The sequence below is a fragment of the Vulpes vulpes genome, chromosome 9, assembly GCF_048418805.1.
Source record: "Vulpes vulpes isolate BD-2025 chromosome 9, VulVul3, whole genome shotgun sequence".
NCBI classification, from domain to species: Eukaryota; Metazoa; Chordata; class Mammalia; order Carnivora; family Canidae; genus Vulpes; species Vulpes vulpes.
Window position 1 is genome coordinate 22,887,593 of NC_132788.1, and position 14,035 is coordinate 22,901,627.

Genomic DNA, 14,035 nt, shown 5'->3' on the forward strand with positions numbered 1-14,035 from the left:
ATGATTTAATTTCTTTCCTTAAATTTCATTTCCTTTCTTTCATTACAAGCTTGGCCATACATTTAAAGAGATAATTTATATAGTTACATTTAAAGAGATAATTTATATAGTTTGTCCTGCATTCTCAGGTATTCTGTGCTAAGGGAGTTTTTATGTTACTTGGTCTGTCACATTGCTGATAGTGAAGCTGTGATATTACTCTTTTACTCTTCTAATTGCTTGAAATTTCATCAGTGTCATCAAAACTACTATGACTATAATACAACCACTTTCCCATGTCTTCAGATAAAATTTTTCTAAATATATTTTTAATGGATGTGTAGTATTTCATAATTATTTAACTTATTTAACTAGTCCCTTTTTATGGGTATTTTTCCAGTATTTTGCTGTGAAAAACATTGATGAAATGAACAACTTTATATGTACATCTTGCTGTGCAACCCAGGTAAATACTAGAGGTTGAGCTACTGAGACAAGTAATACTAAACCTTTTGCTCTCTACAGGTTAGGTTATTTGGAAAGAGCACCCTTTCCAACAATATGGCTATGTACGTGGGGGAAGGGAGCCAAGGCTTTGGTTCTCTGGTGAACGTGGCCATCTGGGGTCAGTGGGTTCACCAGGAAAATGGAAGCATTGGATTGGTTAGGCTGCAGGATTTCCGTCCATCCTGGTAGCTGCCATTCTCACTGCGCTCTCTCTTCTCTATTCCCAGGTGACCTCTCGGTGGACTTTCCGATGCCCGGGATGCCCTCAGGCCCTGTCACACGATGATTCCCACTTTCACGAGCGGCACAAATGTATCAACTTTTTTGTCAAGGTGTATGGCTATATGCCCCTACTGTACACTCAATTCAGGGTGGACTCTGTGCTCTTCAAGACCCGCCTTCCCCACGACAAGACCAAGTGCTTCAAGTTCATCTAGGGGCATTGCAAGTTTTGGGGAGAGGATGAGCAGAGTGGGGGAGATGGCTCCTAAGGTTCCTAGACATTGAAGGACCTCAGGGACATCCGCTGGGTGGGTGGCCCAAACCCTTTATGGGGAGAGGCAGCAGAAAGAATGGAAAGGAAATAGCCTTCTTTCTCTTAAAGTCGGCCACACTGGGCCTGGAACCCTGGTCAGAGGACACAGGGGTTCCCTATACAGGGCACTGATAGCTTACACTGAGGACCATGGGGACTCCAGAGAGTCACTCACGCAGTTCATAAGCCCAGGACAGCTGGTTTGTGCTTTTTAAATTCAGTAACAACTATTATTATTATTTAAAAGGAGAAAGTTTCAGATTTGCCATTTGAGGCTTATTTATAGATGTGTGTGTATATATACATATACATATATGTACATATATGCACACACTCTCACATACATATACATATACATATAAATATAAATATTTGGGGGGAGTTTGAAATTTCTGCCTGTTTCACAAAGTGAGGGACCCACCAAGTCTTCTGATGTTCTGTACATTGGTGGAGATGGATCCTGGCCTTATGATATCTGGCGCATCCTTAAAGATCATCTCCATATTCCCCAGGGCATCTGTGTGCAGAAACAAAAAAAGCCCGGCTTGGCCCTTCTCTGGGGCCCTGGACGAGAGAAGCCCTGTTGGTTTGTTTCCTTCCTCCATCTGCTGCCACCTAGTGATCTGGAACTCGCATCCTCCTGTTGCTTGAGTCCATGAGGAGGACCTGCACTTTTGGGAAGAAGGGGGCTTCCCCGTGCTGGATTCAGTGTTTTTGAGGATTCATCGCTAGTTCGTGCTGTCCCAGAACCTGTCCCAGCGCTCCCATTCTCTCCCATTTGAAAGAGAAGAATGAGGAAGGAGCAAGACTTGAAGACAGTGCTCCCAGGTGGCTTTTTTGTTTGGTCCTCCTTTTAAAACATGTTGTACTTTGGCTTCAGGCTTTCCTGAAAGTTCTCTCTTGTGTAAGAGAAGAGAACTGGCAGCCTGCAGTTCTGAAGTGCTTTGCAGGTTGGCCTAATCTCTGGCGTAGAAGGAGCAAGCACCCTTTGAGGACCCCTACCCGGCTGGCCGGGAAGTCTTAGAGCAAGGCACCTGCCTTGGGATAAATACCTTGGTGAAATTCACCTTCCCTTCTCCTTTGTCTGGACCTGTACCCCGTGTTACCTGTAGTTTTTAGATCCTCTAATGCCAGGTTGGTTCCAGGACCCCTCGAAATTTGGTGTGTGCCAGCACGGTAGGAAGATAAAATTTGTTATGTTGAGCTCCAATCCAGCCTGAGATGTTACAGGCGTTCATACCCATGTTACCACTTTCCACTCTGGGTTTACATTTCTGTTCCCTGGCTGAAATGGAAAATAAGCTATTTTTATTTTTATTTTTATTTTTATTTTGGTGGTGGAGGCAGTAGGGGAACTGAAGAGGGTGTTAGTGGCATCTGGCAGGGGTTTAGCCCATGACTTCTACCATTCTCCTGGACCCCACTTTCTTGCAGTGAAGTTGAATACAGGTGGTTTCCCGCAGCTGGACAAAAGCTCAGGTCTGTCCTGGTCATGTACATGCCTTAAGCCAGTTCCGTCTTCCCCAGACCTTGACACCCTGTGCTTCTATTTCTTGGGGGCACATTTTCCTCTGACCTGTCTTTACCAGCGGGGCTCTTCAAGTATCATTTTGAAGCCAGACTCTGTCCAGTTCGAGGGCCAGCTGGACTGAAGGGACCTCTCCTTAATGGGCAGATAAGACCGGGGCTGCTCCTAGGACCTGTGTCCTCCAGAGGTTCCCACTGGCATTTTCTTGTCACTCTCCTACAGAGGCAGCTACCCAGGAAATCCAATTCTGCTTCTCAGCAGCCCAGCAAAGGGGTCCAGACTCCCTGCATCCTAACTTTCTAACTACCCTTTCCTAGACTCCTGACTTTATTCTTTTTAGCGGTAGCCTTCTTCCCTCCGGGGAGCCAAAGAGTGTGGTGTTTTGAGCTATATATGTGGCTGCTATTTTTATCTTGTTTATTTTAATGTGAGAAACTCATAAACTGACTTTCAGTGGGACCTGGTGAGAGAAAAGAGCAGTCTGTGTTGGGACCCCCAATGGCGGAGCTGAGTTGTTGGGTCCCTGAATGCCATTGGTAGATGCAGAAGTAGCCGAGTGGTCTGAGATGATGGGTGACATCAAAGTCTACTGCAGAAAGGGTTACAACATCAGAGCCTTAAACAAAGCATGCAGTATTTGGACCTAACAGGACAGTAACCTGAGGACTCCCAACAGCAGGCTCTGGCGGACACTGGCCATGTTCCTCAGGGACACTCTCAGTAGCAAGGGGCTGGGCAATCAGACCTTTTACAGTTGCTTGGTTAGGTGCTCCTGGAGAGCGGCTGTGTTTAGCAAGGTGGATCAGGGTGAGGCGCAGCTCCATGCTGCGAATGCCCTTGATGCCGATCTGTCCTGTTGGGAAACACAGATGTCATCTATACCACATAACTGTGACTCATATGGAACATGAAAACAGCTCTGCAGATTCATGTGGGTTTCCGCAGCTGTCCACGGGTAACACCTCATTGCCTAGTCTTTGCTCCCAGGGCCCAGGACATCCTTGTCCCCAGCTAGCCAGTTTGCTCCTCATTGAGAGGGGCGTTCACCCAAATGAGGGCCTCCCTAAGGTGCTCATCAGGCCGTTCTGAGCTTCTGCACCCCTGGCAGCAGTTCTCCATCTGGTGTGGATGGCTCCTCATGCCGAGGCCGGCGCACAGTTGGTGGGGTCCTATCTGGGTGGATGGGGAGTAGTCTCTTCAGTAGCTGCCTGCGTGTGTGCTCAGGGAGCTCCTGGTTTGAAATGAGGATATTTTGCAGGGGGAAGCTCTCCGATGTCCATGCCATGTCCATCCATCCCACCCCCTTTTCCAGTTCATGAGCACAATAGTCTTATGTTGGATTTTTGTAAAAAAAAAAAAAATAAAAATAATAAAAATAAATGGAGACTTTAACTCAAGCAGTGTGGAAGTCCTTTGTGATTTTTTTCAGCAGGGACAGAAGAGTGATCCAAGAGGAGGTGCCTGCCTGATTGCAGGGAACCACCATCGTGCAGCCAGGTGGGACGCCTCCCAGCATATGTCTGTGGGCTGTGTGATTTGGTCCTGGAGCAGCCTGTGCACTTGAACCTGCGTGATTCTGTACACACGCTTGGACATGGGCATGGGCAGCCTTGCCTGGGCCTGTTTTTCTGGGGTTAGTCATTTGATCACCCAGAAGGGAATCTAGGTGTCCTTTTCTTTTTTTTCCCCCTAGATGTCCTTTAACTGATGTGAGTAGACTATAGGATGCCATGTACCACTTATATACCTCCTTCCTTTTTTCATGGTGATTTAAAAAAAGTGTGTGGCATGGTGCTGAGGAGGTAGTATGTTTAAATCTCAAAGAGAGGGTGGAAGTTCACATAATAAGTGCAAGAAGTCTGGTGTGTGGTGCACAGTAGAAATGAATGATTACTGGGGTGACGTACCGAGAATTTCTCTGTGGCTCTTTCTGCATTCCATGTATCTTAACACCAGCTCATTGTTCCAGACTCAGTGGAAGGCAGGTTTCAGGAAGCCTTCCTGTCTCAGAAACCACTGCTTGCCCCTGCCCCATCTCCTGCTCAGCAGCTCATCCCGGGCACGATAGTGATTCCCAGCCCTGTGTCCCACTCCACACTGTAAGCCTCCTGAGAACAGAACACAGAGTAAGTGCTGAATGGTTTTTTGATGAATGATTTGACAAAAAATCCAAAGAGGGTCCCAAAGGAATCAGTAGTGCTTTTGGAATAGAGCTAATGTATTATCAGATAGGTAAAGGAAGCCTGGCACATGACGGCTGAGAAGTTTTTTTTTTTTTTTTTTAATCTTCATTGACAAAGGAAGATGAGAGCATACCAAGAATTAAAGACACAGAATGGATCCCAAAAGACATTATTAAAGTAGGGCGGGAAGCCTGACCATAGGGCCGGTCTGGTTTGTTACATAATTTCATCTGTTTCTTGATTTGGTTTGGTTTGTTTTTCAAGTTCTAAAATTTCAGTTAGTAAACTCTTGTTTTAATTCAGCAAATGGTTTTATCTTTCTCAATTTGTCTCCATGTTTGTGAAAGTACAAATCCTGGTCATACTGCAGGTCATAACATTTAACAACATACTGTTAAATGTTTAACATACAACATTTAACATGTCATGTTAAATCTTAACATGACAACAACTGCAGGGTTATCATGTTAAGATTTAAACTATTTAGATTCTACTTATTTAAACTATTGGTCCCAATATTTCATTATGTAAAAATAAGTATCTTATTTATAGTATAAATCCATATACCTAACAACCAATTTACTATACTTGCTTTGTATGTCTCTGTGTTTCTATCCCTCTATCCATCTATCTGTCTCTCTATTCATCCTTTTATCCATCCGATTTTTGGTGCATTTCTAAGTGAATTGGTGACCTTAATACACTTTCTTCCAACACATAAGCACACACATCATTAACTGAATGTCAATATTAGTTTCTATGTGTTTAATATAAAATTTAAATACTAAATATACAAACCAAAATGCACAAATCTTAAGTGTACATTCTCTTGAGTTTTGACAAATGCTTCCACCTGTGTAGCCCTATCCCCTATCAAGATCTAGAACATTGCTGGGGCACCTGGGTGGCTCAGTCTGTTGAGCGGCTGCCTTTGGTTCGAGTCATGATCCCAGGGTCCCTCCTCAGCGGGGAGCCTGCTTCTTCCTCTCCCTCTGCCGCTCCCCACCCCCCACTCTTGCTGTCTCTCCCTCTCCTCTCTCAAATAAATAAATAAAATCTTAAAAAAAAAGATATAGAACATTACTGTCAAACCCAGAAAGTTCCTGTATGTTCCTTCCTGGTCAGTTTCCACCTCTACCTCCTAGAGAAAACCAAGGATTTGATTTTTTTTTCACATTGGATTTGTTTTCCCCATTCTAGAATTTCATATAAATGGTGTCATAAAATTTTTGCTCTTTTTGTGCCAGGCTTCTAGAAACTTGCATATTTTTGAGATCCACCCAATGTCATGTTTTTTACTAATTTGTTCCTTTTATTGCGGAAGAGTACTCCCTTGTACAGCAGCATTCATCCTTGAGCTGTTTCCAGTTTTGGGCTATCAGGAATAAAACTGCCATGAATATTCGAGTGCAAGTCTTTTTGTGGATTTACAGTTTTCTCTCAGGTAAATACCCAGGAGTGGAATTGTGTGACAGATAAGGTAAGTATATACAAATTTAGTTTTATACAAAAAGCTGCTGGACTTTTTCCCAAAGTGATTGTACCCATTTTGTACAACAACCAATAATGTTGAGAGTTCCAAATACATCCTTACCAATCTATGCTGTTGTCAGCCTCTTTAGCCATTCTGGTGGGTGAGTAATGGTATCGTAATTTCCATGTGTATTTCCCTGAAGACTGAGGACATTAGGTGCCTGCCTTCCTGTTTTTCTTTTTTTTTTCTTTTCTTTTCTCTTTTCTTTCTTTTTTCTTTTTTTAAAGATTTTATTTATTTGAGAGAGAAAGCAAGCACAAGCAGGGCGAGTGGCAAAGGCAGAGGGAGAAGTAGACCCCCTGCTGAGGAGGGAGCCTGACATGAGTCTGGATCCCAGGACCCTCCCCTGAGATCATGACCTGAGCTGAAGGCGGATGCTTAACCGGCTAAGTGATCCAGGTGTCTCCATTAAGCACCGTTCTACGTGCTTACACCATTTATATGTATTTCCTTTGTGAAGTATCTGGACAAATCTTTTTGCCCATTAAAAAAAAGTTGGTTTGTCTGTTTTTTTTTTCTTCTTGTATTGCTTAAAAAATAAATCTTTAACAGACTTTGGTTTTTTGAGTGTTTTTAGGTTTACAGAAAATTGAGTGGAAAAGTAGAGTTTCTGCTCTCTCTTATCATCTTGCATTAGTGGGGTATATTTGTTACAGTTGATAAACCAGTGTTGACATATAAAGTCCTAGCTTATGTTAGGGTTCATTCTTGGTGCAGTGTATTCGGTGGTTTCAGCAAGAGTATGATGACCTAAAAAAAAAAAAAAAGTATGATGACCTATCTCTACTATTCTAATATTCTACAGAAGTTTCACTGTCCTCAAAATCCTTTGCTTCTGCTGCTCCTTCCTTCTGCCCCCCTGGCACCCACTGATCTGTTTACTGTTTTGCCTTTTCCAGAATGTCCTGTCACTGAAATTGTGTAGCATGTAGCTTTCACATGGGCCCCTCTCACTCAGCAATGTGAATGTTGGTTTCTTCCATCTTTTTTGTGGTTTGATCACCCATTTCTTTTTATTGCTGAATAGTATTCCATTATCTGGGTGTCTTATCTTTTTATTGTTGATACTGGTCCATCATCAGATGTATGTTTTTTTTTTTTTTAAAGATTTTATTTATTTATTAATGAGAGACACACAGAGAGAGAGAGAGAGGCAGAGACACAGGCAGAGGGAGAAGCAGGCTCCATGCAGGGAGCCCCACGTGGGACTCGATCCCGAGGCCCCAGGATCATGCCCTGGGCTGAAGGCAGCGCTAAACCGCTGAGCCACCAGGGCTGCCCACAGATGTATGTTTTATACATATTTTCCCCTGGTTTGTGGCTTGCCTATCCATCTTCTTTATATCTTCTGATGAGTAGAAGCTTTTAATTTTGATGTGGTCTGTTTATAAGTTTTCTCCTAGATATTGCTTTCTGTAACTCAAGATAGCCGTGCCACGAGTTCTAAAGATATTCTGTTTTCCACTAAAAGCCTTATATGAAGTGTTAGCTTTTCTACTTCAGCCTAGGATCTGGCTCAAAATAAATTTGGTGGCATGGAGTGCAGTGGTCAAGGTTCTCTTTCTTATTTTCTGTTATGAATTCTAACACCATTTGTTACAGATTTTATTTTCTCCATTGAATTACTTTGAGGTCTTTGTTGAAAATGTAGCCACCGTGTGTCGGTATTTCCAAGCTCTCTGCTGTCTTCCATGGACTTACCAGTCCTTGTTGTTAGCTGTATTACCCCAGCTTTCCCCTCAGCCTTCGAGGAAGTTAAAGTTTCTCCAACTTGCTCAGTGTTCTCAAGATTGCTTTGGGTTTTATTGTAGTTACTTTGTAGTTCTAGAAATAAATTTTGGGGTTAGTTTGTCAATTTCTTGTAAAAAACCTAGAATTAAAATATGTTCATTCTGGTAAAATTTATGTAACTTAAAAATGACCTTTTAACCTATTTTTAATTGTATGATTCAGTGGTATTAAGTATACTCATGGTATGTGACCGTCACCACCAGCAAGTCCTGGGGCTTTCTTATCTTCCCCACAGGAAGTCTGTGCTGTTAAACAACAGCTCCCTACCTCTTACTCCCTTCAGCCCCTCACCACCTCTGTGTGGCCTCAATGAATCTGTCCATTCTGGACATTCATATACATGAAATCATACAAAAGTGAGTCTTTTGTCTGGTTTATTTTACTCAGCATGTTTTCTTTTTCTTTCTTTCTTTTTTTTTTTTTTTTACTCAGCATGTTTTCAAGATTCATCATGTTGTAGCATTTGTCAGAACTTCCTTTTTATGGTTGGATAATATTCCATTTTACACACACACACACACACACACACACATACACACACACACACAGTCTTGGAAATTTGTTCCTCCGTATTTATGAGAAATTAGGAGAAACTTATGTTTGTTACTCTGTGAGCTATATTCAAGAGAGACAGCACAATGCACAGATTATAATAGGTGCCTAATACATGCTCACTGAGGATTGGAAAGGCTTACTGATGATTGGAAGAGACTTTATTGTAATGTCAAAAATACTGTGTACACTGCAACTAGTTACTAGATTAAAAATTAGATAATCTCCAACATGTCAGCAAACTTTTAGTTGATAATGCTTTTAGTAATTCAAAATTCGTATATTCAAAATAAAGTTACTTTTATTTGTGATTGATTTCCTAGTTGGACGTCAGGAAAGTTAGGAATTATTACTGTGGTTTGTCATAGCGAAGAGTAAGGGATAAATCCTGCCACCACAAGAATTATTGTGCACAGGCTACACACCTCCATTTCCTGCAGTGGTCTCACATAACAACATAAGAGAAATGAGAAGCAAGTCTGCGTGCCTAATGACAAGATGTGGGCAAAACACTTTTGAAGACCTGTGGTACTGTAACTCCAAAAATGCTTCAGTTTAATACATGTAAAATAATGTGTTTCACTAGCTTTACTGGTATTATTGACCTAGATAATGTGTAAGTTTAAGCTGTACAGCGTGACGGTTTGATACATGTACCTTTTGAGAAATGATTACCACTAGAAGGTTGGTTGACAGCTCCATCCCCTCACATAATTACCATTTTTTTAAAAATTTTTATTTATTTATGATAGTCACAGAGAGAGAGAGAGGCAGAGACACAGGCAGAGGGAGAAGCAGGCTCCATGCACCGGGAGCCCGACGCGGGATTCGATCCTGGGTCTCCAGGATCGCGCCCTGGGCTAAAGGCAGGCGCCAAACCGCTGCGCCACCCAGGGATCCCCATAATTACCATTTTCATGATGATAACTTTTGTGGTGATCCACTCTTCTAACTTTCAATACAGTAGAAGCTACTGTATTGTTAATTACATAGTCACCATGCTGTCCATGACCTAGAGCCACAGAAGTTACTCATCTTTTTGCTGAAGTTTGTACCCTTGGACCAACATCGCCCCATTGCCCCACCCCCCAGCCTCTGGCAAACACTATTCTACTCTCTGAGTTTGCATTTTTTAGATTCCACATATGAGTGAGAACAGACAGGAGTACCTTGGAGATACTGCAGGTTTGGTTCCAGACCACTGCAATAAAGTGAATGTGGCAATAAAGAAAGTCAAATTAGTTTTTTGGTTTCCCAGTGCCTATCAAAGTTATGTTTATAGTGTAGTCTATGAAGTCTACAACAGCACTATGTCTAAAAAATACATACCTTAATTTAAAAATACTTCATTGATAAAAAATGCTGACTACCATCTGAGCTTTCAGCAAGTTGTAATCTTTCTGCTGGTGGAGGGTCTTGTCTTGGCACTGACAGCTGCTGATGGATTAGGGTGAGGGTGTCGAAGGCTGGGGTGGCTGTGGCAATTTCTCCAAATAAAACAACATGCTTCCTTTCATGACTCCTCTATAGTATCACATGCTGCTTGCATTTTACCCACAGAATTTCTTTCAAAATTGGAGTCCATCCTCTCACACCTTCCTGCTGCTTTATCAACTGAGTTTCTGTAATATTCTAAATCCTCTGTTGTCCTTTCAACAGTCTTCCCAGCATCCTCACTGGGAGTAGACTCCTTTTCAAGACTCCATTTCTTCGCTCATGCATAGAAGCAGCTCCTCACCTGTTCAAGTCTGATCATGAGATCGCATCAGTCCAGTCCCATCTCCAGGCTCCACTCCTAATTCTAGTTCTCTTGCTGTTTCCCCCACATCTGCAGTCACTTCCTCCACTCAAGTCTTGAACCTGTGGCTTGTAAAAAATGCAGTATCTGCAAAGCACACCACCACAAGGTGTGCCTGTACAGTATTTGTCTTTCTTGGATTTATTTCACATAGCATAACACCCTTAAGGTCCATCCATCTTGTAAAAGGCAGAACTTTCTTGTGTGGGTTTTTTTTTTTTTAATAGTTGAATAATATCCCATTTTGTGTTTGTATGTCCCACATCTTCTTTATCCATTTCTCCATCGATGGACACTTAGGCTGCTTCCCTGTGTGGGCTATTGTGACTACTGCTGCAGTGAACACGGGGGCTGCAGATATCTGAGAGAACAGCTCCATTTCCTTGGGCTATATGCCTAGAAGTGGAATGCTGGATCATGTGGTTGTATTTTCAATTTTTTGAGGTACTTCATACTGTTTTCCATAGTAGCTGCACCAATTCCTACCAGCAGGTCACAAGGATTCCCTTTATTCCACATCCTTGCCAACACTTATTTCTTGTCTTTTTGAGGATAGACATTCTAACAGGTGTGAGGTGGTATCTCATGTTTTTGAACATTTATTTTCCTGACAATTAGTGATGTTGAGCACCTTTTCATGTACCTGTTGGCTATCTGTATGCCTTCTTTGGAAAAATGTCTATTCAAGTCCTTTGCCCTTTTTTAAGTCAAAAATTTTTTTCTGTTGAGTTGTATGAGTTTTTTATATACTTTGGATATTAACTCCTTGTCAGATAGATGGTTTACAAATATTTTCTCCTATTTGGTAGGCTCCCTTTTCATTTTGTTGATGGTTTCCTTTGCTGTGCAGAATTTTCTAGTTTGATGTAGTTTCACTTGTTGATTTTTGTTTTTGTTGCTTGTGCTTGGGGTCATATACAAAAAATTATTGCCAAGGCCAGTGTCAAGGAGCTTTTTCCCTATGTTTTCTTCTAGTAGTTTTGAGTCTCAAATTTAAAGCTTTGATCTTTTTTAAGTTAATTTTTGGTATAAGACAGCAGTCCAATTTAATTCCTCTGCATGTGGTTATAGAGTTTCCCATTTATTGAAAAAAACCTCTCCTTTTCCCAAAGAGTATTCTTGGTTCCCTTGACAAATCTTAGTTGACTGTATAAGTGTCGGTTTATTTCTGGGCTCTCAAGTCTGTACCATTGGTTTATGTGTCTGTTTTTATGCTAGTACGATACTGTCTTGATTACTATAGCTTTGTAATAAAGCTTGACATCAGGAATTGTGATGCTTCTATCTTTGTTCTTTTTCAAGATTACTTTGGTTAAATATTCAGGGTCTTTTGTGGTTCCACACAAATTTTAGGGTTGTTTTTTCCTATTTCTGTGAAAAATGTCATTGGAATTTTGCTAAAGATTTTATTGAATCTATAGACGGGAAGATAATGTTTTTATGATGTGACTAAAACCCATAATGCGCTACTAAGCAGCAGTAGAGACTGTGGTATTTAATCTTTAGTCTCATGATCGATGTTGGCTCTAGCTAGCCTCTGGCAAGATTAAACATTTTCGGCTGAGTTCTACACTGCCTGTGTCTAGGTTTTAGCTGCCACTTCCTCTGGAATTGTAGTTGGTTATTTCTAACCTCATTCTGGGTTCAAAGAAGAGTAATGTTGTTTATCCATAGGTTCACTGCAGTGAATTTGAGAACATCAGATGTTTCCAACCTACCCACAGTGGCATAAAATGATGAGCCAACATTCAGCTTTGTTTCTGGAGGCAGGAGAAAAACTAGACTTGGGGCCAGAGGAAAGAAGCGTCTCCCTTTCCTGTCCACCAGTTTGCCTGGCTTAAAGGAATGTATCATCATACAGCATTGGAGGCTTCTTCACTCTTGTTTCTAAGTTTAATGCTCTGCTTAACACAGAGAATCCTGACCATCTGTGGGAAAGGCAGTGGTGGGTAATGATTAACTAGCAGACCCTGAGCTGTGTGTTCTGGACCTTTCCCCAGAAGGTTAAGGCTGCTGTTACCAATCTGTGTTGGTGTTTTTTTTTTTTTTTTTTTTTAAATTTTATTTATTGATTTATTTATTTGAGAATGCAGGAGAGGGGCAGAGGGGGAGGGAGGGGGAAAAGCTAACTCTGTACTGAGCTGGAACCCAACAAAGAGCTCAATCTCAGGGTCCTGAGATCATGATAGGCGCTGAAATCAAAAGTTGGATGCCCAACAGAGAGAGCCACCCAAGTGCCCCCATGTTGGGTGTTTTTTTATACAGATGTGGCTCACATAAAGTTAAGCACATTTTCATACAATTTAAGAAAAATATATGAGTTTTCTAAATAATGTTGGGTTATATGCTTGCATGCACCAAACTAAAATTTGCTATGGTATTTTTCTTAAAGTAGATTCCATATCCAGTGTGGAGCCCAACAAAAGGCTTGAACTCATGACCCTGAGATCAAGACCTGAGCTGACATCAAGAGTCAGATGCTTAACTGACTGGGCCATCCAGGTTCCCCATTATGGTATTTTCTAAGTTTATGCTGTTCTGTATAGTTTCATACTTTTTCAGACACTAAATCAATGTGTACATTCGAGGTTCAACAGAGCACAGATACTTCTATAAAAAAATAAGTTTTATTAACAAAATGGGCTCACGGTATAAAATACAAATAGATGGTTCGTTATGCCAGTTTTTTTTTGGATCATCTTTCTTATTAGGTATAGCACTGTAGACAAGTAAATAAAACACAACCCAATGCTAGTTCCCCTGCCCAAGGCCTAGGACACCACAAAAAAACACAGACTGCTTATGTCATTCATCATTTAACCCCTCCTTCCACCATTCACTTCTGGGAAAGCTGCTACTTATGCTACTCCTCAGCTTGCCACCTTTCCATCTTGGCCACCCAAGGGAGACAGGTTTGGGAAGAAAAGGAGTTTAAGTTTAAAGCATAAGTTCTTGCCCACAACAGTGCTAAAAATCTAGCCCAGGAGATTCTGGCTATATCTGTGGATAATCACGTTCCTCAAAGGCCACTTCTTTATTCCTTAAGCCAGAGAACACCACAAAGACGTGGCCAACTTTTTACGCCCTTCCTCAGTTTGTGCTGGGCAGCCACAGCGAAGGACTGTAGGATTTCAGTGAAGTAGAAATGGCTTAGCTGTTCCATTTAGAACTTCTGTAGGAATTTGAGAACGAGGTCCCGCAGTCGTACCCTGAGCATCTCATCATTGTCACAGATGATATGCGTTGAATCTTCCTCAATCTGGATGAGTGTCTCAGCTTCCTGGAGCAGGACAATATGGCCCTTCGCTGTGTCTTCTACCTTAATATCGCTGAAGCCATGCTGCTCCAAAAGAAAAGAGAAAGGAGGATGATGGATACTCTGAAGCAAGGGGTGGACTGAAAGGCAGGAGGACATGGGAGCAACTGATGGTTCTGAGAAATGACACTTCCTAGCCTTGGCTAAACTGAACATTCTAAAAACTGTCATTTTTTATGCTCCCTAATATATGCTAATATATGCTATGCTCCCTTGTCATAGGACCTTCTACAGCAATGGAATTCAAACACAGCTTCGTATACTTTAAAAGAAGCCTCCAAACATCCAAGATCTCATGCAAAACACAACAAA

General features: G+C 41.7%; 2 protein-coding genes across 17 annotated transcripts in view; one reads left to right on the forward strand and one right to left on the reverse strand.

Annotated features, from left to right (window-relative positions):
• Positions 1–3,946, forward strand: part of EXTL3 (exostosin like glycosyltransferase 3) — a 139,739-nt gene extending 135,793 nt beyond the window's left edge. For all 14 annotated transcript variants that reach the window (XM_072719585.1, XM_072719591.1, XM_072719588.1 and 11 more), the window contains one exon: positions 714–3,946. In XM_072719585.1, the coding sequence (XP_072575686.1) occupies positions 714–923 (210 nt within the window). In that variant the 3' untranslated portion in view covers positions 924–3,946. The remainder of the gene's footprint in view (positions 1–713) is intronic.
• Positions 3,947–13,015: 9,069 nt separating this feature from the next.
• INTS9 (integrator complex subunit 9) overlaps positions 13,016–14,035 on the reverse strand; it is a 101,868-nt gene continuing 100,848 nt past the window's right edge. For all 3 annotated transcript variants that reach the window (XM_026007839.2, XM_026007840.2, XM_072719597.1), the window contains exon 17: positions 13,016–13,747. In XM_026007839.2, coding sequence (XP_025863624.1) covers positions 13,571–13,747 — 177 coding nt within the window. In that variant the 3' untranslated portion in view covers positions 13,016–13,570. The remainder of the gene's footprint in view (positions 13,748–14,035) is intronic.